Source organism: Anarhichas minor, unplaced genomic scaffold (genome assembly GCF_050575085.1).
Source record: "Anarhichas minor isolate MPS153535 unplaced genomic scaffold, ASM5057508v1 ptg000045l, whole genome shotgun sequence".
NCBI lineage: Eukaryota > Metazoa > Chordata > Actinopteri > Perciformes > Anarhichadidae > Anarhichas > Anarhichas minor.
The window spans coordinates 4993595-5020930 of record NW_027466491.1 but is presented as its reverse complement, the minus strand read 5'-3'; the positions used below and the strand labels follow the sequence as shown (position 1 = coordinate 5020930).

The window sequence follows — 27336 nt, the reverse complement described above, 5'->3', positions numbered from 1 at the left end:
CGGACCCGAGCAGGCATTTTCTTTATTTACCTTTTCATCAGTAAGGCAATATTTTGAAACAAGAATCACATGACTTTTATGAGTAAACAATACCCCACCTTACAAAGCCATTACTTGCAAACATCAACTTGCTCAAAAGCAACATGCACTGAGTATCCGGTATGTGTGCACTTTAATTAATAATAAGTTATTATTTTAGCTCACAAAGTTCATTTAGTCGATCGCGTCAAAAGTGCAGGAAGTGAGAATAAATGTGGAAAGTTGGAGGACTTCTGTGTTAGTTCACAAACTTAAGTTCGGGTGGGTATTATGTACTTTCGTTTTTTTATATTTGTTAAAAATGGTCTTTTTTGGAAACCTGGTGTCCGTGGCTGTCCCTGCACTGTACCGAGCTATCTGCCCGTCCTACCTATCTGCTTACCTGCGTGCATTATGATAAGTTAACATTCACAATGAGAATCTTGGAGGAGTGGCTTTGGAGGAAAACCTGAAGGGACGGGCTGAAGTTTTAACATCTAGCGTACTCTCTCTCGCTGGTTTTCTCCTATGTTGCCTGTCCAGGCTTTAAGTGCGGCTTATTTAAAGTGGACTTTCCATAAATCATTTATTCATGAACTGCATAAATATGTTACCAAAGCAAAAAGTAGAACGAATGCATCCAACAGCATTCTGATATGTAGAGGCGTATTAAACTGTCCTTTAAAGTATGCTTTTTACATACCAACGGAAGCGCACTATCCTGATCAAGTAGAGCGTATTTGAAGTGTGCGAGACAGCGGCGGAGCGTCCAACTGACTTTGAACTTTGCACAACCTTTCAAACGCACCGTACTGACTGAGCACAGGTTGAATGAAGTTCCACTTCTTTCCACCCCCACACAGAGGATTCTTCATGGTCTTTTGGGCATATCATCATCCCTCCTCTTCAGATAACCCCATTTCAGCAAACTAATTATTACCAAAGTCTAAAAAGGAAGATGTGTGGGTGTGACAGAGAAGGGAGAGAGGAAGTAAAAAGGAACAGGAGCAGAGTGATCACAGAGCCCGGTCGTTTGGTCCTCAGTACCATCCTTTTCGGCTCATCCCTGCCAAGCATTCAGCAAAACACACATCAAAAGAACGAGCGCACACGCAAACATACACACACCTGCAGCGCCTCCACTGCACTTAGATGATGTTCTATTGAAGTAAAAGAGCTGCACCCAGCGGACTGTTAGAGCTAGTAAGGGATTCTTTAGAGAGATGAGAGGTGCCAGGAAATCAATCTTAGCATTAACACTTCATAGACAGCGGCGTTTATGTATGTGTACTGCGCACACCGCGGGACTCAGAAGAAGCCTCAGTTTCGCCCCGAATGCATTTACATAAAGACTTCAACAACAAGACAACAATGTGTTCCTTTTTTTACATTTCTCACTTTCTGATTGCTTTCTATCAAACTAAAAACATATTTGGTGAGCAAATCTATCAAGCTATTTATTTTTTCTGTCCTTATTGTCTCTCTGCCTCTCTGTATAACTGAACGTCTTCACCACGACCACGTCTCTGGACATTAGTCTACTCACCAGCATATCTGTGGCATGAAGGTAGTGCTTGCTGGCCATGTAGGCCACCAGCCGCTGAGGCACCTGCTTGATGCTCTCGATTTCATCCAGCAGCTGGAGGACGTGCTTGTGCTCGATGCCCTCTATCCACAGCTTCCTCAGCTCGTCCCGTTTGCAGTGGAGCAGCATCTTACAAGACAGGAGGTTCTCCTTCACCTGCAGGAAAAAGGAGGACACAATACTATATCACCGGGCACATTTTATGTGCAGAAGCACCAATATAGACGCAAAATAAAGAAGAAGAAAAAAAAGAAAGGACATAATTCATATGTAATCAGTGTAGAGGGAATGTCTGAAATGCAGATGAAAGTCATCATCTCCCTTGAAACACTTGATTTGCTGGCGTGCATTAAAACCTTTTTTTTTTTTTTGGAAGAGTTATTTTTGGCCTTGCACACCGACACAGGTGTTTCCACTTCTGGCTGATTAGCTGAGCTGATTGGAGGTTGGGCAGAGCTACAGAGCTGCAGCCACCTAGAATGTCCCTTCCTTCTGTGATGGAGAGTATGCAGTGTTTAAAAGCAGATGGAAGGAAAATGACACAAACACACACATGTCATATTGTCCCCCGTCTGCAGGCCTATGCAATGGTGACTGGTAAAATGTATAAGTCATCATTTTAAGATGGAACCGTGCCAGCACACCTTCGTTAAAATTCAGTTTTATCCTCCTGAGAAAAAGCACAAAGACACTGGATGTCTTTTTTGCCAAATCTGTGTTGGCTCGCTCATGGAAGGGACATTAAAGGTTGACCTTCACATTTTCAATGTTTTTTCAAAGTGTAATAGAGAAAAGGATGTCCAGAGGCTAAAGATTCTGACTTCAGCTGACGATTTCTAAGTAGGCTGCTTCCTTCTTGGGTGAAAAGGATTCGTGTAAATTAAGTCAGTATTTTAGTCTTTAGCCGAAAAACTGAGATACGAAAGCTTTCATTTATGAAGAGACAAATGAAATAAAAATTGTTTTGTTTTTAATTACACAACTTACAATCGATGCTCTGAAATCCATCGAAAACAAAGTATGCATGAATACCAGCAATGGTTTTCCTCAACCATCCAGTGTTTTTTGTCAGTAAGTCTCTCATTTCACCTGTTTGATCTTGTTGCGGGAGCTGGTGATGCGCTCGGTGATGCTCTGGTAAGTCCTGATGGCGGTGGTGAGTTCGGCATAATGCTGAACAATCAGCTCATCTAAATCCCTGTCGCACGTCTCAAAGGCTTCCTCCAGACGACCCTTCTCCGTCTCCCTGTCCTGCACATCGTCACTGCTGGACAAAGTCCTGCATTGGAGAAGAGGGAACAGAAAGGTAGATTCATCTATGCATCAATGTTGGAGTGGAGAGCAGAGACCCTCAATTACAAGCGGGGTTTTAGCAAAGTAGGAGCTCACATAAAGCACTTGAAGGCAGCATGAGGTAGAGGGAGGAAACAGACTTCGTGCACCAACATACCCTACAGTATCAGACAGCATGGCAACATGAACAGCTACATTTAGGGAATGGAATTTGCAGCTAAAATGTCACCTGCCACCATGGCATAAAGGTTTCTCTTATATTAAGAGATGTTCAGTGACCTGCCACAGTGGCAGGTGAGGAAAAAAATGTGAGATCCTGGGTACATTCATGCTGTAACAAATAGGTCCAACAGTGGTCAGTGTTGCCAAATCAGATTGCCAGTTTCCAGCCCAATCACAACTGAAAACCCACCCAGAGTCCAAACCATAACCTTGCCACAAGCTCATGTAAAACTGTAACATGTGCAATAAATACAAAGCTTCAAATCATGACAGCCAAAGATAAATGTTGGATAAATAGGCTATCGCAACCCACGAAGAGTGCAGTCAGGCAACCAAATACACAAATGGAAATTGCCAATGGTGACGTGAAGGTAAGTAGGTCCTCAATTGTCCCTAATAACAATTGAATACAAGTAATGTTGTCAAATAAAGCATCTTTTCACATATTTGGCAGAACATTTGAAGATGCTCCTCTGATCCTCACTTATAACACTTATAAGGCCCGTGGATATTCCTGGCCTCCACTTTGGGAACCCTTTAACTCTTTCCCATCATGTCCATGTTCACTTTCCTCTCTCCAAACGAGTTTTACAAGAGGAAGTAAGGTTGACTACAGCTGTCAAACCGTTAGTTGCAGGTCACAGTATCTGCAGTGATTGCCTCTCATGTAATACTATGTCGTGCAGAACATTTTTCTTCCAGTTGTTAAGATTTATTTATTAAAACATCGCCTTTTGTGACACGAATAATAGTTGAGTTTCAAATTTGCAAGAGCCACGTACGGTGGCCTATATTTAACCTTTTATTGTGCTCCAGGAGTGAATAAAAAACTGCAATTAATATTAACTTACGTTTACTCCTTAAATTAATACTGCAAATGAAAATAGCAAAGGTATGAGCTCTAATTACTCACATACAACCAACAATACAGGAAGGATGTTGCTATCGTAGCTTTAGCATAAAAGCTAGCTGTCATCCCGTTAGAGAGCAAATACGAGAATAGTTCAAAAGCTCTCTGACTTCTTATGAACGTTGTATAGTTCATATAATGTCTGTGACAAACCTTACCTTATGACAGAGATAAGAAGACCAGAGGGGTCTTTGTTTTTGCTAACTGCACTCCTGTATCTCCCAGTCTCAGCTGCCATTTTTCCAGCTGCGGCACCCAAACAGGAAGACAGGAGCGCGAGCCAGTGACGCGGAGGAAGGAACTGGGAGTTGTAGTTTTAACACGGAAAGTAATTCTGTCATTCTGCTTTGGTCACACTCACACATTTGAAGCGTATCTGCTCTACTCAGCAATTTCACTTTTGTAATCATAAAATATATTTGTAGATAAATCAGCCATTCAAACAATCACATTTAAATGTTATATAATTTTGTATTTATTCTGTATTGATCTCCATCAACAGGGATCTGTTTCATGGCACACATCCAGTGTGTTGAGCACAATGGTACAGTCAGATACTGATTCCGGTTCCTGTGTGGTGGGTTGATGAGGAACAATCTTGACTTATTTTTTATTTTATTTTGTTTTCAACACAAATATCACAAAGGAAAAACTTTTTCACTGTAACATTTTCAATCCAGTCCTCTTGAAACTGATAAAGGAAAGGTTGAGCAGAGAAAAAGGAGGGAGACAGTGTGTGTCAGTGAGTTAATAGCCTCCCCATTTAGAACATATATGTTCTAAATGGCATAGCAACTGTTCAGTTAGTGTTATGATAATATTGTTATAATGTTAGTTTTTCAGTGTATAGTGGTGGATTTGGCAGGGCTCTCCTGTGCTGTATCTCTGTAATGGGAGAGGGCATTGATTCCAGACCAAAGGGGGTCGATTCCCAGCAGCCTGGATCCTGATTGATGCTCTGGTGGACTGACGAGATAACATTGTGGTTGATCTTTGTGTCTCTTGTTAAAAAAAAAAAAAAAAAAGAAGAAACAATCGCTGTGTCACGCGGGAGCCACAGTTTTTCTTCTGAAGGCACCCAGCTTCTCAGGTCCAAGTTTAATTTTGAAGTTCTTATCACCTTTCCCTGCAGCCTGTGTGCCATCAGTCCAACTAATCTACAGGGCTCCTTTTCTCCAATAACGCAGCACCAAGGTCATTTCTTTCAGCTTGACGTGTGTTTGGACAGTAAGTGATTGCTTTGACTGACTGACCTGTGTGTGGATTAAATACAAGGGCAATAAGGTCTTTGTAGGACATGCCTTTATGATCTGTTACAATAGATCGAAATGCAAATGATGCATCTCAATTGCTTTGTGTCCTTTATCTAAGGTTCAGTAAAGAATATATAGAAGGCAACGTTTACAGCACTTTGAATAATAGTGCAACCACTTAAAAAAGAAAACTGTACATTTATTCAACTTAAACGTTGAAATACATAATGTGACATAATGCAGCTCTAGAAGCTGATGACTACGGTAGAGGAGCTTTACAAGCGAAAGTCGTTTAATTATTCATGTCATTGGTTTTGGGAATTTGCTTTTTATGTAGTCTATTGGTTTTTATTAACTGATGTGTCACTTTTAATGTATGCTAGCTTTGATAGAGTTTGTGTACATACAGTATTTTCACCTTTCTAAAAACGCCCTGTGGAAACGTGTAACAAGATGTTGTCCACTGGTGATGAAGTAGATACGTCTTTACTTGTTTCCATGGAAATGTGGTTTAGAGAAACAGCAAAACAGTGCATCTATTACGTGCCCTCTGGATTTATCTAATCTTGGATTGGATCAAACAAAACATGTGCCTCATATCTCCAACTTAATGCACCACCTTAAGGATACAGCACCAAACTCATTTTACATTTTAGGTTTCATCTCATTTCTATACCAGACATGCTTGATTCTACTGATATCTTCATTGGTAGGAGCGCTCAATTTTGCAGAGATGACAGAGAAATTAAATTAGATAAGAATTTATGGATGTCTAATGTGGAATCAACTCAAGCACCATTAGATCAAGGCAAAGTAAGAGCTATTGCCAAAAGTAGTAATAATACATCAAAGTTAAGAGGATAAAGCAAGTAAATATCCCCTCTATCAACTTTTCAGGAACTAACAGACATTTAGGACATGCATGGTAAGACGGTAATGATTTTTATGATTATATTTGTTGTCGGTGTTGGAGTCACCGCTTCATGTCATCTGTTGGGAAGTCAATTCTTTTCAGGACAAACCACCACATTCAGTGATTGATAGCCTCTCATCCTTAGCTTTCTTATCCAATGTGCTCATTTGATGTTTATGTGTTGCTATTGTTAAATAGTTTTATATTAAAATATGTATTTCCGATAAAAGGTCTCTATTGTGCAAAATGTTTATATGTGAGTCCTCTGAGTATATTCAATTATTCAATAACATTACAGCATACACAACCGCAATGAATTCTTAAAAGGGTTTTCATTCTTTTATGCTTGCACAGCATTGCAACACAATACAGAAAAATTCAAAAACACGAAAAATCAGCAGAAAAGAGCATAATAAAAAACGGTATTAGATTATTGTCTGAATGATATATTAAGTTTGGAGGATTATTCTTATGAACTGTCATTCCTCATAATGTCCTCTCTCCTCGAAGCGTGTCAAATCTCCTGCTTCAATTTCATGTCCTGCAAGGCTGTGTTTTTGAAATGGAAACGATGTATCACAAGGCAAAGAAAACATAAGCTAAAAAATAGATATGAAAAACAAGAATTCTTCTGATTAAAATGAATTGATACAATAATAGTAATAGCATTATTAGCAGAATGAAAACAATTGCAAACACAAGAGTTTCAGACAGAATTTACCAACAAAGTATGTAGTGCACTGTCCTATTGTCTTCGAGGAAGGGCCTGTAAGTACAATGACTTCTGCACAAGACAGAGTTCACATCTGCTCTTTGTGGAACGGAGGCCTCCAAGAATCAGCAGAGGGCTTAAATGTTCCAAAGTCACCAGCAGCCTGTTTTGCTGTTCGGTCTACAATCTAAAACAGGTCACTTCTATCATCAAGGCCTTTCTTGTACATCACTCATTTTCTGATCACTTGCTTGTTGCTGCTTAAAAATTGTTACAAATAGTTGGATGCTCACCAGTGTTGTTAACGCATTCTATGCTTTGTTCCTGCAAGCTTACCCTTACCCTGTTTCATCTCTCTTCAGTCGTCGATTATTTCCCTGCTTGCCTTGCCCCTTTGGATTTGTGTGTCGGTTTTGACTGGCTGCCTGCTGCTGACTGTAAGCCTCCTCACTAGCAAGTAAAGCCGTCTTTTATTACATTAGTTCTGCTTCAGGAGTCTGCTTTTGTGTCCATGAACTGTCCACATCAGTGGTGCTGACTGTAGGGTTTTTTTTTTTTTGTATTCCCCCATCCCCTCCGCTGGGAGCAGAGGGCAGATTTAGAAAAAAATGAATAGCAATACTCCGACACTCATTGTGGAAAATGAATTCAACAGCATTTTTTGTTCACGCATTAATTGCCAGGATTAAATGCTCTGCTATACAATGAACAACTACACACACTGGGATAAATAGCAGCATGTGTTGATGTGTTTCCAACAAAGTGAGGAAAGACAACAATGATGAGCAGAGACATACTCTGCAGAGGAATCATCAATTCATGGCAGAGAGAGACAGCAGAATATGGAAATTGAAGATGAGCTTCAGTGTAAGTGGCTGGCATGGATTGTGAGGATTCAAATCAAGTGATGCCAGGAACAATGTCCACTAAATATATATGTGAAGAAGAAATAAGAGCTTCAGGACACAAAAATGATCCGCCTGCTAACTCATTCTCAGGATGTTGGAACATCTCTGAAGTAAAGATTCTACATCAGAATATGGCCACTGAATCTGGTCATTTAATGGGTCTATATCTCCCTCTAGTCACTCTACTTCTATTCTCATTGCAGATCTTTTAGCCTTTCAGGGGTTGACAGAATTAGCAACACATTTTGCCTTCTATTTACTGTAATCTTGCTATTTTTATTTCTCTTTTTGTCAGCCCAATTGTTGTTATGCAAGGCTATACATTGACTTGTCCTGTGTTCATTCAAAGTATGTTTTATGTCTTATCACAATAGAGATTATAACCTACTTTGGGGAAAAATAACTAACACAGTTAATGTCACAACTTTCCAGTATATCTATGAGAACAATCTATATATATTTTTCCAATAATAGCACTATATTTCTGGATAGTGCTATTCAAAAGCCATATGCACTGATGCTGTCAATAGTGCTGCTCCACTCCTCAGAGCGGCTCCACCACTCCCGCCCTACCGCTCACGATCAATGACCAATGAGAACCGCTGATGTAAGGACGCGGATCACTCTTCTGTCCAATCAACTCGCACGTTCTTCACGCGCGTCATGCTAAGGAAGTGCGTTCCTGCCGAAGCGGTGGCGTGTGTGTTGTGGGCCCTAGCTAGCTATACCTGGCTCTCACGCAATTATACTCCACGAAAGGCGACAGTGGATGTCAGTCTTCCATATTACATGTAGATAACTGACACTTTGTCAACCTGCGGTCTGATAATGGGAGCGAACAGCAGTACCCGCCGCGTGTCGTTTGAGTCAGATGAGAACGAGAACATATCAGTGGTGAAGGGCATACGGGTAAGTGACAGCATACAAACATGCTTAGTGTTGAGTAAACAAGTGCGTCGTGACTGCTTTAAACCGATACAAGCTAATACATTAATGTACTAGGCTGTATCGTAAATGCTAACCTAACAAGAGTGCTAAATGGCTCGTCTTAAAGCAGCTATGCTAAGTTATTGCAAACAGACTCCTGGCAGCCTGACTTGCCATCTTAAAGCTAGGTTAATGACTGTAAAGGAGTATGCAATGCCACAATGCATAATAAATAGCCGCAGCAGTGGCTCGTGCAGTTAACTTTCCAATGTCCTTCTGGGAATGTTGACATTGACGTCACTGGCCTCGTGCTCTGCTGTCTGTCTGTCACTCAATGTATGAATGAAACCGATTTAAACCGGACCGGCTGTTGCATCCTTAAAAGTAATGTTGTAATTTGGGGGTGCTGGTTTAAAGGTGCATGCATGTACACGGAGTGACTGTCTGAGCTGTCAGTTGATGTTAAATATAGATTGAGAGGCTTTAGTCGATCAGATAAGACGTTAGTTGGCATGACTGTCTATTATTACTCAGTAGGCCAAGTGCAGCTGATGTTATCTTTCAATGCGGTGTAATCCTGTTTATGTCAATGCTGTGATGTTTGCATAAACTGATTTAATTGCAAAGCTTTGTTTTCTAATGTATAGTTTATCCACGGGACCAGTTTTGGGAAATATCCATATTTGTTTTGAGTGTCAGATGAGAAGATTTGTGAAGCGAAGAACCAGAAGACGACTTGATTAGCACAAAGTCTTAATTAAAGCAGGGGAAACACTCAAAGTATTTGTATATGAGATATAACCACTTAGTTATGTTAAACTATTTCATTAACTCCACCTCATTCCTCCTCTGAAACTTTTCTCCCACTTTCCTTTGCAGCTTTCTGAGAATGTCATCAACCGCATGAGGGAACCTGATGCTCCTCCTAAACTCCAACATGCTCCCTCTCCACCCACCCTCACTCCTTCTCCTCTCCTGAGGCCAGTTCCTCCCCTCTTTGATCCCATCACCTCCTTGCCTCCTCCCCCTCCTCTTGTCGAACCCGTTGCACCTCCAGCTCCGTCTGCCACAGAGACTGTGGCTGCACCTCCACCACCTCCTCCTAAGAAACAGGTAGCAGCACCCACCATCACTGACATGGCGCTTCCATCCTCGTCACCCGCGGCTGCCGCTAATGCTGTCGCTGCTCCTGCTTATGAGCCTGTGGCGGCACCTCCGCCCCCCGCTCCTGCTGCTGTTGAGCCAGTCATTTTGCAAACATCTGTCCCTCCTCCTGCTCCCATTGCTCCCCCGGTTCTTGCTCCCTGCCCTGCCCCAGCTGTGGTGGAAGCAATCGCTCCGCTTGCTCCTCCTCCCCTTGCCATCAAACCCACTCCTCTTCCCATAAATCAATGTGTTGCTTCTTCTCCTCCTCCATTAATTGAACCCATTGCTCCTTCACATGTGATTGAACCCATACCACCTCCTCTTCCTGTCAAAATAGAACCCCTCATTGCTCTCCCTCTTCCCGAATCGGAACCCCTCTCTTCCCCTCCTGTTTTTGAGCCTGTCGCCATCCTGCTTCATCCTTCAGGGGACACTTTGTCCCCGCAGCCTGCTGAGCCATTTGCTGCACCTCCCCTGCCCGAGTACACCGCACCTTGTGAACCAGTTGTACCTCCTCCTCAGCCCCCGGTGGACCCAGTATCCCTCGCTCCTGTCCCTGAGCCAGTGGTAGCGCCTGAGTCAATTTCGGTCCCACCACCACCTGCTGCAGCAGCCGGTGAGTTTTATTCTGATATGCTGAAAATCAGTATTTGTGGTACATTTATAAGGTAGTTTAATCAATGTTAAGGAACAGATTACCTATTTATATATAGAATGGATCATTTAGTTGTGTGAGGATTTACTTAGTGCTTTTTGAAATATTCCTTAGTTTTCTTCGATGTCAGAATCTCCTCTAGCTTCCATTGTTTTTTCCTGGATTCGTACAGTGGTGATTTCAGACCTATGGAAGCTGCTGGACAAATGTGTGCCTTGTTTCTTCTGACAAGAGACGGGAGTTAATGCTCAAAAACTGCAGCACTAAATTGATCTTGGTGGCTCATGTTATCCTGAAATGTAATCGGCGCTCCTTCAGTAGAATGTTAATTAAAAGGCAAAGGTTATGCGGGAGGATTTGTTTGAAGTCCAGCTACATTGAATTCTAATGTTTATTGTGTGGGTGTTTACTTTGAGCCACCCTAAGCTTTTTGTGTCCAACTTTTCTCGCAGATTGTAATTACTCTTCATTTTCAAAATGGGCCTCACAGTAGCCGTGGTCCTATTATGATTCATTGCCATCCCCTAACTGTTAATGGAATGATTAATTCTTTCTTTTATTAATGTTAATACCTTAATGCTGTAATTAGCGGCCCTCCGTTCTGCCTCGTCACAGTGGAGCTCGAGCTGTCATGGTGACCCTTCTCCTTCCTGCGGTCAACATGGTGTGGTTGAACTCTTCAGTAGTGTCTCTGTTTGTCCTGTCAGGAGTTTAAAATGTCTTCGTAAAGACACGGACACACTCACTCCACCTCTCGACTTCTCTCTCTCAAAGTAAAGTTTTTAGTCTCATTGTCTCCCGAGTGTGGGAGCACGTCTGTTATCTCTTGACACATCCGGCAGAGGACATGTGAATGTTACCCGCTCATTACACTGTACATAACGGGGCGTGGGCGCTGCTTCTTCAGAAGGTGGTGTCCGGGGTGTGGGCAGACCTCCCCATCCTTGACTGGGCTCAATCAGCAAGGTAATTAAAAAAAAAAGGCCAACTTATGCCACGCCACACTGACTCCGGTGATTAAAACGACACCTCCGCAGTTTCCAACAACAGTGTGTGTGTGTGTGTGTGTGTGTGTGTGTGTGTGTGTGTGTGTGTGTGTGTGTGTGTGTGTGTGTGTGTGTGTGTGTGTGTGTGTGTGTGTGTGTGTGTGTGTGTGTGTGTGTGTGTGTGTGTGTGTGTGTGTGTGTGTGTTAGGGCTTCTGTGATATGACTCAGGACTTTGTGTGTGTGAGCCACCTGCCTTTTGGTTTGAGCACATTTCGTTTCACAATTTGGACAATTAATATAATCTTCTTTGTCCGTCTGTTTTTCCATTTACTCTGGGGCCACTTTCACAGCTTCATTTCTCTCCGTGTTGAATAAAGTTATTCCTATTCCTCCATTGTTCGAGCCAATTAGTTTTCAGATAAATGCAACAATGTCTCACTTAAATTGGTGACCAGGTCGTCGAGTGTAGTTATTGTGAGAGACTGCTGGCTCCGGACAAATAAAACAACAGAGAAAGGACGTTCTTTACATACTTTCCATCTTCTTGTGTGCACACAGTACATCTGCTTGTTAAGGGGTGTGTGTGTGTGTGTTGGCTGTATTTTTATTGTTGCTCCATAGTCAGTCGCTACAGTTATCATTTTTATTCATAGCTGGCCCTCATCACACAACAGTAATGTCAGTTGACATTTACTCAGGTATTTAGTGTATAAACTCTTCTCGCAAGGTCACCTCTCGGCTTAATATGTACCAAGCTCCCCAAGTATAATGAAGGAGATGGAAAAAAAAAGTCAACTTAGACGATTCATCAAGCGCGCTCTTTTTAAAGAAAGAAAAAAAAAATGTGCAATGAACGTGAATCTCGTTAAAAAAAGTTGCAAAGTTCAGCCCAATTGTGAAAGGGTAGGACCGTAATGAGGCGCGCATTGATTATGAGCGTCCACCAGAGTTGGTATCGAGTGAGGCTCTCAGCAGGTCGGCTGTCTCTAAATCACAGGCCTGAGTCAGTATGTGTGTGTGTGTGTGTGTGTGTGCGCGCTGATTACACCATAGTCAAGGTTGAACCTCCTACACCTTCTCCAATGCGTTATAAATATTCATAGGCCGGAGCCCACACACTGTGCTGGACTAATAGCCTGCTTAAAGATGTCTCCCAGGTGAAGCAGAGCGAGTGGGAGGAGGGGGAGACAGGCAAAGGAAACCGACGGGAGAAGTGTGCGTGACTTCGTGTGCATGCATAAATGCGAGTGTGTGAAATTTGTGAAATATATCACTCCGCTTTTGAAACGGACTTTTCCTTGTTATCTCGTGAAAACGTGAAATGATCAGTTTTAGTCCTTTTTTATAACACGAGATTAAATTGACGGGACAGAGTGTGGAGAAAATAGAAAATCCAAAATGGCATCTGCCTGCCGGGGCTGGAAGCTTGCTCTTGCCACTTTTCCTTTTTTCTTTTCTTCTCTTTCCGATGTGAAAGGTGTGCGGTGAGCTAGAAACATGAGGAAGTGGTAATGTTACAGATTATGCCCTCCACGCGGGTCCTGGGGTTAATGAAACTTCTGATGAGAAACGCAATTTGCCGTCGTCTATTATCTCCACTGCCAATAGCCTCTCCTCCTCTATGGGTTCTTCCACAGGGTTTAGTGATTGGTGGAAAAGGAAAGGGGGGGGGACGGACACACGTCTAAAAAAATGATGAGTTTTTAATCTCTTTAACATTTTCATGTCCTACTCAGGATTTACACTGGCTCTGTCGATCTGGAATTGTCTCTGACCCGAACCAGCTTCCCTCAAGGACCCCAGACGGTGTTTATCATATCAGAACCTGTTCTCCGGCTAACCCTGCGGGCCTGCTAGCTATCTGAAGCCTCTCTCTGCGGGGCTGGAGAGGAGGATGCGGTGATAAATGGGGAGTTGCTTGGGCTCGCCTGAACTTGGAGGACTTTTTAGAGTTTTACTTTTAACAGTGCACGGCTAAAGGCATGTTTTCAATGGAAAGCGTGAGATCATTCAAAGGGCGGTTGATACAGAAATGCCAGTCGTACTTGGTTGAAAAAGTTCATAATGGCAGGATTTGACCTAATGTTATGATACTAAGGGAATGACCATTGGTGCATTGAGACATTAATGTGAAACACGAAACAATATGATATTCATACAGCACATTGTTGAGTCTCTAGACGCCAGACAGTTCTGTCGCAGGTACCTAAATTACACATTTCTGGACGTCTCACCAACACAGCACTATTTCTGTAGACAGTCATAGCATATCATCTGATGTTATATTTATGTTCCCTATATGGCGGAGTCAAGATCGTAGCCCAACAGGTTTGTCTCTCCGTCGTAGTTCTTAACAGAGTCGTAATTAGACTCTCCTCTGCAGTGGGATCAATGGAGCTTCTGAGTGCTGTCAGACATGATGGATATTATTTTCCCACCCTCTGGACAGTTGGGTGACAGCAGTCTCTGTCTTTGAGGATGCACCGTGCAGCAGAAAAAAAAAAGTTGTCTACTGTCAATCACCGCCTCCGCTCGCACGAGTGTCTCCTCTGAAACCTCCCGCTACCGGCTGCCTGTTCGTTCGCCTTACTGTACCCAACAGTTGTCATGCTGCGAGTTCTCGTCTTGTTTTGTTTGCAGCAGAAGAGAAGAGGCTTTAGAGGTTGGATATCAGAGACAGGAATAAGTTAACTGTAGTCTGAGAGCAAATTGGGTGTGATAAGAAGAAGAAATGCTCGCTAACTTGCTGAGATCTGATGTATCCATGACACTAGTTGCATAAACTTAAGCCCCGTCAGTCAGATCACCAGTATCACATATTTTGTATTTAATTAGTCACATTATAAGTGGACTATCATTTTAGTCTTAACAAAGATTAGAATGCATCAAAGGCACTTTTTAGACAATCACAAGAAAATGATATTCCTTTTAAAACCAAACTCCTTTTCTTTTCTTGCTACCGCCGCTGAGAAAATATCAATTTGAAGCCGAGAACTGTCGACCTAATTGTTTTTCTTCTTCTTTCCCGAGGAGAGGTTTGTCGAGTGTCATCCTGTCTTTCTGTCCACGAGGTATCTGAAAAGCCTTTTAAAAAGATTTCCAGGACAACTGGTGAACAGGCTTTGGGCCGTGTAATATTAAGGACATTTAATTAGATTATGATGTTGTAGATTATTACGCTTTCTTTTGTCAAAACGATGAAACTTAAGTAGATTTAGGCTTTACAAATCCTAATTATAGCTAATGGAAAAAAACAATAACTTCACATTAGTATGTATGTGTATATGTATGTATGTGTATGTGTGTGTGTGTGTGTGTCCACTGGCCTGCTGTTACCAGGTAATAATGGACTCTGACAATAGGGATTATCCTGTCTAACTAATGCAGTGGCAGAGTAATCTTGACACACTCAGACACCCCCCCCCCCCCCCCCCCCCATCACTGCAGTGTCGCAGCACACCGCATGGCACTTCTGTCTTCAGAGCACGTTTTGGTCCGGCATCTTTACTTTCATGCTTAATTACCTGCCAAGATAGACCGGTGGAGACATGGGATCACGCATGTATGACGTCCCTGACATGAATATATGGAGATAGAGTGGTGCGGTGCTGGGATTTAAGTGTGTGTGTGTGTGTGTTTGTGCATTATAGGCAAGTTTCTGTATTTTACGCCTCAATATCTAAGGGCCTTACTGTTTTTGGCACACACACACACCGTACATCATGGCAGCCTGAGGGCCACAATTTCGGTCCCACCTCTCTTCATTCACAGCTAACAGAGAGAACACGCTCAACTCGGGCTGCAATTTACTATTATTTTAATCTGATGATTACATTCTCGATTAATTCATTATTTGGTGTATGAAACATCAGAAATCGGTGCCAAATGTTGCTAGTTTCTCAACATTACCAACCCTAGCTTTATCAAAGTAGTCTTAGGTAATTATTCTAATTGTTGCAGCTCTAGTAACATCCCAGACCAATCTGCTCCAGCAAAACATACACTTCTCAATCCTAATCATAGATAAATTCTTCATTTTGAGCAGCAGATCTTCTGATTTAATGCAGATTTTTCCAACACCTGTTGGAAAAATCCCCAATTTCTCTCTTTTGTTGTTTTTACTTTTTTATAAAGTATGACCCAATATGCCTGTTTGCAAACAGCTGTCTACCTTTCTCTTTTTCACTCTCTCTCTCTCTCTCTCTCTCTCTCTCTCTCTCTCTCTCTCTCTCTCTCTCGCTCTTGTCTTTTTGTCCCCAGTTGATGAAGAGGCCCTGAGGAAGAAGATCACTGACGAGCTGTTTAAAAGCTTGGAGCAGGATAGGGCAAAGGCAGAGCAAGAGCTGCAGGCCTGGTGAGACACACACACACACACACACACACACACACACACACACACACACACTCTTCGCTCCTCTTCTCCCGTACCTTCTGTCTTCGGATCATGACAGATTGAATCAGGGTACCGCACCTTGTGTCAATTCCTGGTCCACGATTTCATTAGAAAGCGAAGACATTTTCCGATGTGACCGTTTCCCCCCCCTTTCATTAATATGCAGAAAGGTCAGCACCAGCCTTTTTCCGATCCCCGCTGTGTTTCCAATCTGCTTCTCTTCCGAAGCACATCAGCACTTTTTTTTTTTTCTTCCTCCCTCCATCTCTGCTTCTCCTCTCCTTCTCCGGATCAATTAATCATGCCTGAGAATGGAGGGCGCTATCCTGAGGTAATTTCCTGGGTGTTGAGTGGGTGATCCATTAGCCCTGCCTGATAAAGAAACGCACTGTTCATGTCAGGAGCACCTTTCTCCTCTCGTCCTCCTCTCCCCTTCTTCTCTCTGACCCTAAAGAAGCAGGTGCACGTGCCATAATGTCCGATAATAGTGTTGCGACCCCACTTTAATAGTCTTGGATGATCTCCAGCAGACCCTGGTGAATGAACAACTGTAATTAGCCACTAAACGCACTTGTACTGTATATGGGGGGGACACAACCTTTCCATATCCAGGAGGAGGTAGTGTTAGCCTAGCGATTAGCCTCCATTTTGAGGCTCATTCAAGAAGAGAGAAATTAACAAGTGGTTTTGAGAAATCATTTGTCAATTGATTTTTATTTTTTGTACGTAGCTGCTTCCTGCAGCTCACTTATTTATGTCGTTTCAGAGCAATAAGTGCCGCAGAATTACACCCTCCTCGCGATTAACTGAGTTCACGGTGGCTCGAGCCCTCAATTTGTGTTTGTGTTCGGCACGGGCCGCGTTTCCTCTGAAGAAGACTTAACGGAATATGAAATGGTAAATAAACAATCATTTGTTAGCCAGCACTTTTGTGTATGTATGTTTTTGTGTGTATAAGCATATTAATATCAGTTTTTAACATGGCCTTGTTTGTTATTTCTCATTTTGTCACATCATTTTTGTTCCATGTCTGTTTTTTGCGAGTGTGTGTTTGTGCATGTGCGTCCATTTTCCAAGATAATAGTATATGCAGGCAGTAATACATGGGACAGCCATCAAGATGCATTCTGGGATTTAAGGAGAGCTTTAAAAGTGCCGATCAGTGGTAGGTTTGTCTAGAATCAACACGTATTAGAAAATAAATCAAAGCATGACACAGAGACTGAACATAAAACTTTTCCATGCTAGCACAGCACAAAAAAGGGCTTTCACTCCTTTTTTCTTTTTTTTTCTTTTGCCACAGCAATTGAACTTTTCTATTCATTTGTAGTAATTTCAGTTAAAGGTGACTGGTGCTTTCTTTTAATTGAAATAGATGAGAGGAACATCTGGGCTGTCGAAGAATAATTAAATTGCGATGGTATTTCACCTTCCCACAGTGCTGGCAGTAATTACAGAGTTTTTGGGTTGTTAAAGGCAAACGAAGTGAAGTGATTGTGGCCTTCGCTGTGTTGGAAGACTCGGCAAGGAAACTGATTGGCTGTAAAATTGAAATAAGAGGTAAGAAAAAATAGTTGTGAGAGCATATCAAAGCTCAGCGAACAAGACTGCACAGTGCCACACTAGTTGTAGAACCCTGCAGTGTAACTGCTGCACAGCTTGAACACAAGGAAATGGAGGAATGTGTGAACCCCCAGGTCATCGGGGGAAAACACACACACACACACACACACACACACACACACACACACACACACACACACACACACACAAGAAACATGAGGCCAACGTTATTTCACAATAGAATAAGCGTTCAATTGAAAAGCAGTAAAAAAAAATCAGCTAACTGCCAAATTTAAGAGTAAAAAAAAGTTTGTCTTTTTTAAGAATATTAGTGCTGAAAAGCTCCCGAACACTTCAATCTGTTTGTGTGTCAAACGTTATTTCCGCACTATACTTTATAAATCGTCCATTCTAACAAGGGCCTTTTGAGCAACAGTGGTGTTGAGAGTATGGCAGTATTTCTTCTGTTTGGCTTCAGGGCCACAAATGAACTCCAGAGATCTGGCTTTGCATGTTTCGCTCTGGTCGGAGTGAAGAAAGAGCTCTGCGAGGAGTTCATTTGGGTGCAGCCTAAACTCATTTGTATCAAGGAGCGGCTGCAGGGAGCAGATTTGCCTCTGCCACTTCTCTGTGAGGCATCAGAGCAGAACGACTCAGAGGAAGGAAGAAAAGAAAAGGAAGGGATGAGGGGGAGATAACTCTCGGACTGTCCCTCCTCCCTCAACCTAACTCATCCCGTGTCACCACTCGAGTCGTCCTCTCTGGGCGATTCTCTCCAGAGTTCCTCTACCTTTCCCTCCTTATCTTGTCTTCTTATTCCTCGCTCGGCACCTTTCTATCTATCTTCTGTGTTTCTCCAGCCAATCTCCATCTTTTGTCTGTTTCTCAATCACCCTTCTCTATTGCTCCTTCTACCTCCTTCCCTCTTTTTCATGTCTTCTTCCTCCCTCTCCATCAGTCTCTCTCTCCCCCACCGTGCATAAAATGCATTTGTTTGAATGTCCAACTTTAACACTTAAAGGTTAGTTGTTGTGAAACTTCTGCCCATTATTTCAACATGTTGTCAAGCAGCTTGTGTTGGCAATATAATTGTGTGTCAGACTTTTGAGTGGGAACACTGACCTTCTCCCAGAGCGTCTGTCTTTCCGTTACCCAGCCGGCCTGTTAAATTCCTTATTGCCCCCAGGTCAGACGCAGACCGATAGTCCAGTTTACATATTGTTTGTTTATTTCTTTTACCTTTTATTCACACAGAAATACAAGCACTGTCGCACACAAACCTCCAACTCATTTATACAGAGTTTGTTATTAAAAATCTAAAAGTTTTTTCCCCTGAATCCAACCCGAGTTAGCCAGGATTGTGTCTGGGGAGTTAAAAGTATGTATCAGCAACATTGCTAGCGTTCTCTCACTGCACTTGCACTTACTATTTTAGTAATCCAACTATAAAGCACAGAATCTGTTTCTGTGTGTGGGTATGTCAAGAACCGTTCATGCCATTCACTTCATGCAATGCATATTGATGGGGACCCAAAAGAGAGAGCAGTGGTAAATCTGGTGCAATTTAGACACGCGACACATTTAATATCAATAAAAAACTTTGAATATACAAGCTAACAGGCTCTGTGCAGCCGCGAGGGCGGAGCTTCAGGGCTCTGTGGACTGACTTAAAAGCATGCACTTCTTCACAACACTGTAGATATCACATAGAAAACCATAACAATCAACTAATAACCAGCTGATGAACCATAGCATCCAGCTACTGGCCATCTAGTGGCACCCTGCGAAACACACAAGCAAACACCTGGAAACAACAACAGTCTATTTTCACCCTGCAAACAAACTAGTAGCTACACCTTGCAATGCCTTATTAACCATATAGAATACTATACGTGCACCGAGACACGCATGCATCCTCCGGCTTCAGCAGTCAACATTTCACACCTTGTACATTTTCCTGTGCTGCTTTTTCCTACTCGTGATATCTATAATGTATACTATGATCGTTGTAATGTTTCACTACCTGCATGAATAGATTTAATTCCCAAAAAAGCTATTTCTTCCAATTTCTGCTTCCTGCCTCTCATAAGCCCGGTGATATATACGCTTAACAGAGCTGCCGTCCCCAGCGTATAAGGCCGTTTGAAGTGTCGGTGAACTGTACATTTAGAAAAATCCGCTGCTTTGAAAAACTATATGATCAGCATGTTCAGTACTGTAGCCCGCTGCTGACCTGTTCAGTAGAACATGGCGGTTATTGACTCGATCTCCGAGCAAATCTACCGTCTGTGGCTCGTCTATTACTCGAGCTGGTCTTATGCAGAACAGATGGTATCAGTTGGAGGGAGTTCAATACAAACTTCGAGTCATTTCTCTTATAATTCCAGTGTTTAAGCTCCATAACACATCCTGTTAGCTACACAGAATAATACCCATCAGGCCTCTGAACTTATTCCACACCAGTCTTTGTGTTCTGCCTCTTTAAGTGAATGAAATGGTTGTAAGCTGTTAGTTTGAGCTTTATGCACGAGGTATGATATTTAAAGAGAGTGAGAGTGACAACGATATCCTCTAAATCCATCTTCTCCCTGTACTGTCCTTTGTTCCCCACACACACTTAATTATAACACGGCCTCGGCATTTCATAGCAGTCCACAGTGAGATGTGGTGCATGCGTGTTTATGTGTGAGTGCGCGTGTGTGTGTGTGTCATGGAGAGTGCTTGGCTCCATAAAATATTCATGGGCAGCATTCAGCGACATTATTCCTAACATAAATACTGCATTGGGCCTTTAAATGCCTTTTGTTTCAAGGCGCTTGGGTCGAGTCCGGACAGGTCTGTCAGAATCCATCCCGCCAGGCAGACGGGTAGACGGTACGTTACAGACACACCTGTAGATGACGGGTAGACGGTACGTTACCGAGACACACCTGTAGACGACGGGTAGACGACATTAACAGGGTGAAGAGCTGAGGGGAGGTACGGAAAGGAAAGATAGAAGACATGCGTTTGTTATTTGTTTGAGGGTAATGATATTTGAAATGATTCTCTGTGGAGTAACGGGTGATGATGGATTTGAACCAGCTCTTGTAGTGTTGAGCGCCCGTCATTTTTCACCATGCCTGAATTTTCCCTTTGTTGATGCCCTGACTATAGTCACTTAACCCAAAGTAGCATTATCGCAGCTACTCAACCTATGAATTTTTCATATAAACTCTCACAGATCTAATCTGTCGGCTTCAAAAAATGGTGTCCTAAAATAGCTTGGAGTATTTCTGTTCAGGGTCATCTCCTGAAAATACCGAGTCACTTTCACGCACCCCACTCCTTTTTCGAATGAAGACCTCACTGTCTTTCCAATGCTTCTGTTTCCAAGGCTCGATCCACTGAGCCATCAAACACACAGGTTACTGGGCCACGATTATCCTCGCTTTATAGCCAGTACTGGGGCCAAACATCATCCACTCATCCTCTGAAAATGTTTTTAGGTGCCGTCTTTCGCCCCCCTCTCTCTCTGTCTGACTCCATTCTCCATCCTCTACCTCAAAGCCCCCCCTTTTCCGACCCAGTGCCAATCTTCTACAGTCGAATGAAAAATGCGTCCAATATCCCAGGGACAGGGCAATAATGAGTGGAAAGCAATAGAGGTGAAGCAGACAGATGGCATCCGGCTAGTGATAGCAGTCTTTGCTTGGGTTAGCACTTGTGAGGAAGTCAGGCGAGGGGACTTTTATTTTTTGCAAGGCTGTCTGTTTTCTCCCCCTTTGTCTCACTCGTCCAGGTTGTAGCTTTTGTTCGCCATAACATTGACATGTTTCAGTTTACTTTCAGGTGATAAGTAAAGCTAATAATGTTCAGTTCATTTTATTATTTTTCAACCATTTCTTTGAATCCGCATCAAAATCGTGGCATCTTGGTATTTTTTCCTCTTTCGTAATTAGTATGGTTCAGCTTTGCCTCACTGTCTGTTGTTCCGTTGCGACAAACGAACGGGTAAACAAAAGGAGCTTTTTGCACTCCTGAGTGTCAGTGCTGCTGACAGGTGCGTAGGAGAATGCCGGTTGTCCTGAAAACATCTGCACACATTCAGCACTTAAATAATTTAATGAGTGCAGGCAAAGTTTTTGTGGCAAAGCCTCATCAGGCACGGTGTACGTGAATTTGCTTTGGCAGAATGTATTTGTTTTTCTCGTACTGTAGTAATAGTTGTTACTATAAATATACTGTACATCTGCCATTAAGGTCTAAATTCCGTGCTACAAAAGGTCAACTGATTGCTAATGCTCATCCGCATGAGTACCGACAAAGTCCATTTCTAAACAAAAAAAGCACCTACGCTGTCACTCCTCTGTTATAGTAGCAGCTGAAGCTTCTTGAGTAGAGGTAGCTTAGGTGCATTAGCGGGGCAGGCAGGCAGGCAGGCGTTGATTGTGGGGAAATGGTGAATGTAAAAGGCCATTAGGAGGCTCCCTGTGTGTGCGAGGAGTCGGAGCCCGATGATGGATCGAGTGTGCTGACGTGTGCAGCCCACTGGACTGTGAGACTGGACATGGCTGGTCTCTCTCTGTCTCCCTCTATCTCTCGCTCTCTCTCTCCCACTCTCAGCCTCACTCCCTCTTTGCTTCACTTCCTCAGGGCCAAACATGTCATGTCGCCACCGCTCACTCTCGCTCCGTCCTCGCTCCCTTTTTCCTGTCTTTCTCCCCTCCGTCTCTCCCCCCCCCACCCCCTTTGCTCCCTGACGTTTAGTGGTGTTGCGGGGCAAATGGCAGCTTTAAGACATCAGACATATTTTTATTAGACCTACCCGTCATCTGCTCGAAGCCAAAGGCATCGGGATGGTGATCAGTGAGAGCGGTCTGTCCGTCACGATTCCTCCCCGTCTGAATGTTGAGTGTATTCACAGGTGAGTGGAGGGATGAATGAGATAAAAAAAAAAAAATAGAATAAAAGATGAAATCCTTTCACACTGACGGATCAGTGGGAGTAATAATACAATATCAAGAAAAGGAGAAGAAGCCACATACCACACACTTGACAACCAGGATGAGCGATGCACAAACCTGACGAGTCATGCATTTCACTCGAGTGATCATTAATGCAACAAAAAGTCTCCTACCTTTTTTTTAAAGCAACTTTTAAAATAAATAACAACTATTGTGGTTTCCACTGTAGGCATCATACATAAACTGATGAATTAGACCTTTAATCTACTGATGGATCACAGACAGTTCATTTGAATGTAAAGGAATTTAATATTGAAACGTTTTTGCTATCTGGGGAATAGATCACTAAACCAGCCGGCATCACTGTCAGGCAGCTAACTTCTCATCAAGGCTGTCGTTCAACGCCGTCTCAGGGTTTTTCTTCGGCAGAAGTTTATTAAAGATCCTCGCCATCTTTACTCAGTCTGTCATAATTCAGTCAGGCGCTCGCTCTGTCTGCTCGTGTGTTTATTCTTCCTCATGCCACCGCTGTTTGATTCCTAGCAGAGGAAGACTTTCAGCGTTTCGGGGAGACGTCGTTCCTTCTCTTCTCCAATCAAGCACGCTGTCGCCGACGCCGGGTAGGGAGTGCGTTGCTAGGCAACTATGAGAGCCCAGTGACAGGGTTCAAATGGTGGTCCTGTATCTGCAGAGAGCGCGCTGCCTCCGTCTACATCATTGCTTCACTGGGTTGGGGAAAACGGTGCTTACGCTGTCTATTAATGACATTCAGATTCCTCTTGAATGTCAATTAGTCCATTTTTTTTTTTTTTGACTTCTCAGTGTTTCCCCCTCTTTGCAAACAGTGGAATACCACGGACATGTGCATGGATGACAGGGTTGAAAATCAATACACAATTTGTGGCCTACATCTATGCTTCATTAGCACTGCACTTGCATTTGTGACCTTTTAATTCATTTGTGAGACACTGTAACACCAAAGATACTTAGATAAATACAGCTTACTATCACGTGTCCCTGAAGCCATTCACTACCTGTGTTTAACAAGATGATTTTAACATTTTGAGCAATATAGACCTGTGGTTTTTTTTTCAAAGGTTTTTAGTTTCAAAGTTTCAAATTGCAAAACTTGCCAGAAAGAGCTTATGGTTCACCATACAGTACGTAAAGACACGGGGACCTCGGTCTGCAGTGCAGCAGACGATGCACAGCATACTGTGGACAGCATAATACACTGAACACTAAAAATTTGAGTAGCAAGTCATGCATTATAGAGGAGAAAGTAGGAGAAAGAATAGTGAGTAGCATATATGTTGTAGTGTACAGTGAGGTGCATTCTTCTTATTATACCCTGAGTGCAGGTTATATGAGGTTGTGCAGTGTTTTTCATGACCGTATAACGTTTAGAAAATGGGTTAAAACGTGTTTTAATCATGTCAAATGTTGATGCTCCACAGGGTTGAGGCGGAGAAGGCGCGGGCAGCAGCCCAGGCTCAGGATGACGCCCAGTCCATGGTGCAGGCTGAAGTGTCCAGGATCCTGTCTGTGGAGCGGGCCGCGGGCCAGGAGAGCATCCAGCAGGCTGTGATAAGAGAGAGGATCGCCACCGAGGACGACAAGCTCCGCGCTCAACTCTATGTAAGTCCGGTTTTTAAACGAACACGCGCGTTTATATACGGCACGCTATTGTGAACTTTGCCATCTTATTTCGTCTTGTAAAACAGTTTTATACGTTTTCGCTCGCCACACTATCAAACAGACATTGATCATTTTAACTGCCCGACCTTGTAAACGCGGACTCGGCGACGCGAGCGATTTTTACATGAAGACGGGTCATTTAACGCTCGCACGTTGCTGCTCTATCACGCAGACACACGGGTGATCCTCGCCTGCTACAGTGACAAATGTTAGGGCTGTGAGTGTTTGAGCAGTAGTACATACAACTGTCTTGACTGTGTCGACACACACACACACTCTCCCTCCACACACACGTTGCTTTTTTCAAAGCTTAATCTACATAATGCAAACTCAGGGTGCAGTTTAAGTTGATTCTAAAAGAACCCCTCTTTGCTGTATCCACATCTTGTGGTTTGATATGTTTGTCCTCCTCCACATCTCTGCACGTTCATCCTTCAGTATTCTGAAAGCTGCCTTCGTTTTGGGCGGCCTGTGTCTTTATTTCCTGTAAATTGCCCTCGTAAACATTGTCAGATGAGCGTTCCTTAACACACACACACACACACACACATACACAGGCAACAGAGTATTGTTTTCAAAAAGAAAACACATTTTCCCTCGAGTGCGGCTGCTGTTTACAAACCTATGCTATTGATTATATAGCTCATTTCACACGCTCATCGTCGTAATAGAAAAATGAATCATTTTGTAGAGAGAGAGAGAGGGATGGAGGGAGAAGGAGCGGAGCGTTGACGTGATTCCATGCCGCAGGACAAGTGTATGAGGGATCCCTCATTTGGAACGGCGATCAAAACGAAAGGGAGAAAAAAAAAAAAAAAGGCGCCGAGGGAGACGCATGATGTCAAGTGTTATTCCCTTCAGCATCTGAGAAGAAAGCCGCTGCAGTTGTAGGTTTTCTGTAATTTAATTTCTGTTGTTTTTCATCAGGAAAGAGAAAGGACAAATGGTGGGAGGAGGGGGGGAGCAAGGGCACGCGTGTTGCACCTGCTTTGTATCTGTAAGATGTGAGCAGCACCGTGGGGGGGGGCGGATTCTACTGAACTGTCACATGAGGAGAGTCCTTGTGCGCGTCATTGCCTGCGCACTCCCGAAGTACCGACTCCTTGTACTTAAGAGAACTTTTCCTCCGGTGCGCCCGCGAAGCTTTTGCTTGTGGGCCCAGGGCTAACCTTCGGGCCATTAGCTGCCTTTGAGACTACAGACGGCTGCACTGCAGTGGCGACGCATTCAGTATGTGACTGAGCATACCAACACAGTCATATACAGTCTTTGTCTGTAACTTATATTTCACACACGCGTTGCAGCAGGAGTTTTTTATTTTTTTTTACCGTCTTCACAATTGTGCGAGCGTGCCCGTGCCATAATTTCCTCAGTTTGAGCCTTCTTTTGGAGTTGCTGCAGTTTTAATAGAAGCCGACAGGTTATCAGTGGAGGCACAGTGCCGCTCGCACCACTCATGTAATTGTCAAGGCAGACGCTTCCACACAGCCACCGTTCCTTTCAACTGGAAATGGACTTTTCCCTTTTTTTAAAAGGCAGCCTCTCGCCCAACCACCACCCATTGTCATTTCAGTCCGTTTGTCCGCTACCCACGGTGAACTCGTCTTTGATGAAACATAACACATGTTTTAAGGTCTTTTGTCTGTGTGTGTTCCTGTCTCCTGTCTGTCTGTCTCAGTGTAAGACTTTATTTATTTTTACTCCAAAAGGGAAAAAACAAGAGCAGAATGATGTCAAATTTTACTCAAAATATGCCCAACAAATCCCATTTATATTTACAAGCACATCAGCATCGGTGATTGGAAGGTGAAAGTGGTTCCGATTGCGATAAAAGTCGATAAATTGATCGAGAATAGAGCTGCAGGGGGAGGTTGTGGTTTGCTGTGCTCAGCACATAATCTGGTGGCTGACGTAGCTTTCAGAGGTGATTTGTTCAGTCCTTCTCCCAGTAAACCTGTTAACACCTCATGTATTATTTTATAGGCTACACTGTTATGTCCTTGAGCAATAACAACTATATAAGATTAACTCTTTTTTTTTTTTTTTTTTTTTTTTTATCTCTTCATTATTTTTTTCCATGAAATATTAAGCTTGTTGGCTGAATCTCACTGCACAAAAACAGTGGGCTTCACCCTTATGATGATATTGATAGAAACATTGGATCTTTTCCTCTGATTAACTAAGTGAAAAATATACTTTCAATCAAATATTAACTCTTCTTGTGGCACATTATTCTCCAGTGTTCCCTAAAAACCACTGAAACAGGTGAGAGTGTTTTGGAAACTGCTGGATTTATCTCAACCCACGAGCAGCTTTGGTGTCAAAAGAAAGTATATTTTTCAGTTGTGGGAAGTGAAAAAGTTCGGAGGGCGTCGACTACAAGAGTAAACATTGCATCTGTCATCCATCAATCTGTCTGTCTTACTGTGGAGGACTGGTTTTTTTTTTCTGTTGGTTTTAATAAAGACAGAAAAGAGAAACGGGGAGAGAGACACGGATGTCACGCAAGAAAACGTCCTCAACTGGACTTTGTCAAGGCCACGAGGAAGTCTGGAGGAGTGATTTTTGAAATATGAGCAGCAACAACGGTGTAATGAAGCAGGCTGCTGTCTTAAACTATAAGATCATCTGTGGGAAATAAGGAAAAAAACATTGCTTTCCTGTAAGAACGAAAAAGAAAAATGGAGTACTGTAGGAAGGTTAACTATTAAGTCAGAAGTTAGTATTGTTGTTGTGTCTGTGACCTGAGCCTCTGCTCTCATGTTCATTGCCACAGAAATAACATTTGTCTACTGCAGCTGCCGGTGTGTTCTTTGTCCAGCGTAGTATTGATTTGTCCTCCTCATTAAGATACAGGTCACGGTGAGCAGCAGAGGACCCCATACAGCCCCCCCCCCCCCCCCCCCTCTACTTCACACACAATGAGAGCGGTGCTGTGAGCGGTTATCCCTCCCCACGCTCTCCTGTAATGACCATAACCTGCGCAATCATAGCTGCACCAATTACAGCGACACCCAATCGGGAGAATTGCCCCGAGACGGGTTAGACCGGGGTTAGGAGAGCGTTTAGATATCATTGATTTTTACATTCTGATTGTTATTGTGTGCCGCTTCTGACTCTTGCCTTTTTTAGTTCTAAAATAATATATGGTAAAGCTTTCATTTCGGCATATTTTAGGAAGCTATAAAGAATAGTGTTTTAGCCATT

General features: G+C 43.0%; 2 protein-coding genes and 1 long non-coding RNA gene across 13 annotated transcripts in view; 2 read left to right on the top strand and 1 right to left on the bottom strand.

Annotated features, from left to right (window-relative positions):
• The window catches only part of exoc4 (exocyst complex component 4), a 90945-nt gene extending 86615 nt beyond the window's left edge, over positions 1–4330 (bottom strand). For all 5 annotated transcript variants that reach the window (XM_076111340.1, XM_076111341.1, XM_076111342.1 and 2 more), the window contains exons 1-3: positions 4187–4330; positions 2693–2882; positions 1565–1759 (exon numbers count right to left, since the gene is read on the bottom strand). In XM_076111340.1, the coding sequence (XP_075967455.1) occupies positions 1565–1759; positions 2693–2882; positions 4187–4266 (465 nt within the window). In that variant the 5' untranslated portion in view covers positions 4267–4330. The remainder of the gene's footprint in view (positions 1–1564; positions 1760–2692; positions 2883–4186) is intronic.
• Positions 4331–8470: 4140 nt separating this feature from the next.
• The window catches only part of chchd3a (coiled-coil-helix-coiled-coil-helix domain containing 3a), a 57419-nt gene continuing 38553 nt past the window's right edge, over positions 8471–27336 (top strand). For 2 of the 7 annotated variants that reach the window (XM_076111423.1, XM_076111425.1), the window contains exons 1-5: positions 8472–8723; positions 9621–9854; positions 10335–10503; positions 15790–15883; positions 23889–24069. In XM_076111423.1, the coding sequence (XP_075967538.1) occupies positions 8643–8723; positions 9621–9854; positions 10335–10503; positions 15790–15883; positions 23889–24069 (759 nt within the window). In that variant the 5' untranslated portion in view covers positions 8472–8642. Of the gene's footprint in view, positions 8724–9620; positions 9855–10334; positions 10504–15789; positions 15884–23888; positions 24070–27336 lie in introns of all 7 variants that reach the window. The other 5 variants (XM_076111420.1, XM_076111419.1, XM_076111418.1 and 2 more) reach the window with 4 other exon arrangements.
• On the top strand, positions 15894–16906 carry LOC142970927 (uncharacterized). The gene is made up of 2 exons (XR_012959313.1): positions 15894–16253; positions 16377–16906. It is a non-coding gene; the product is annotated as an uncharacterized LOC142970927 (long non-coding RNA).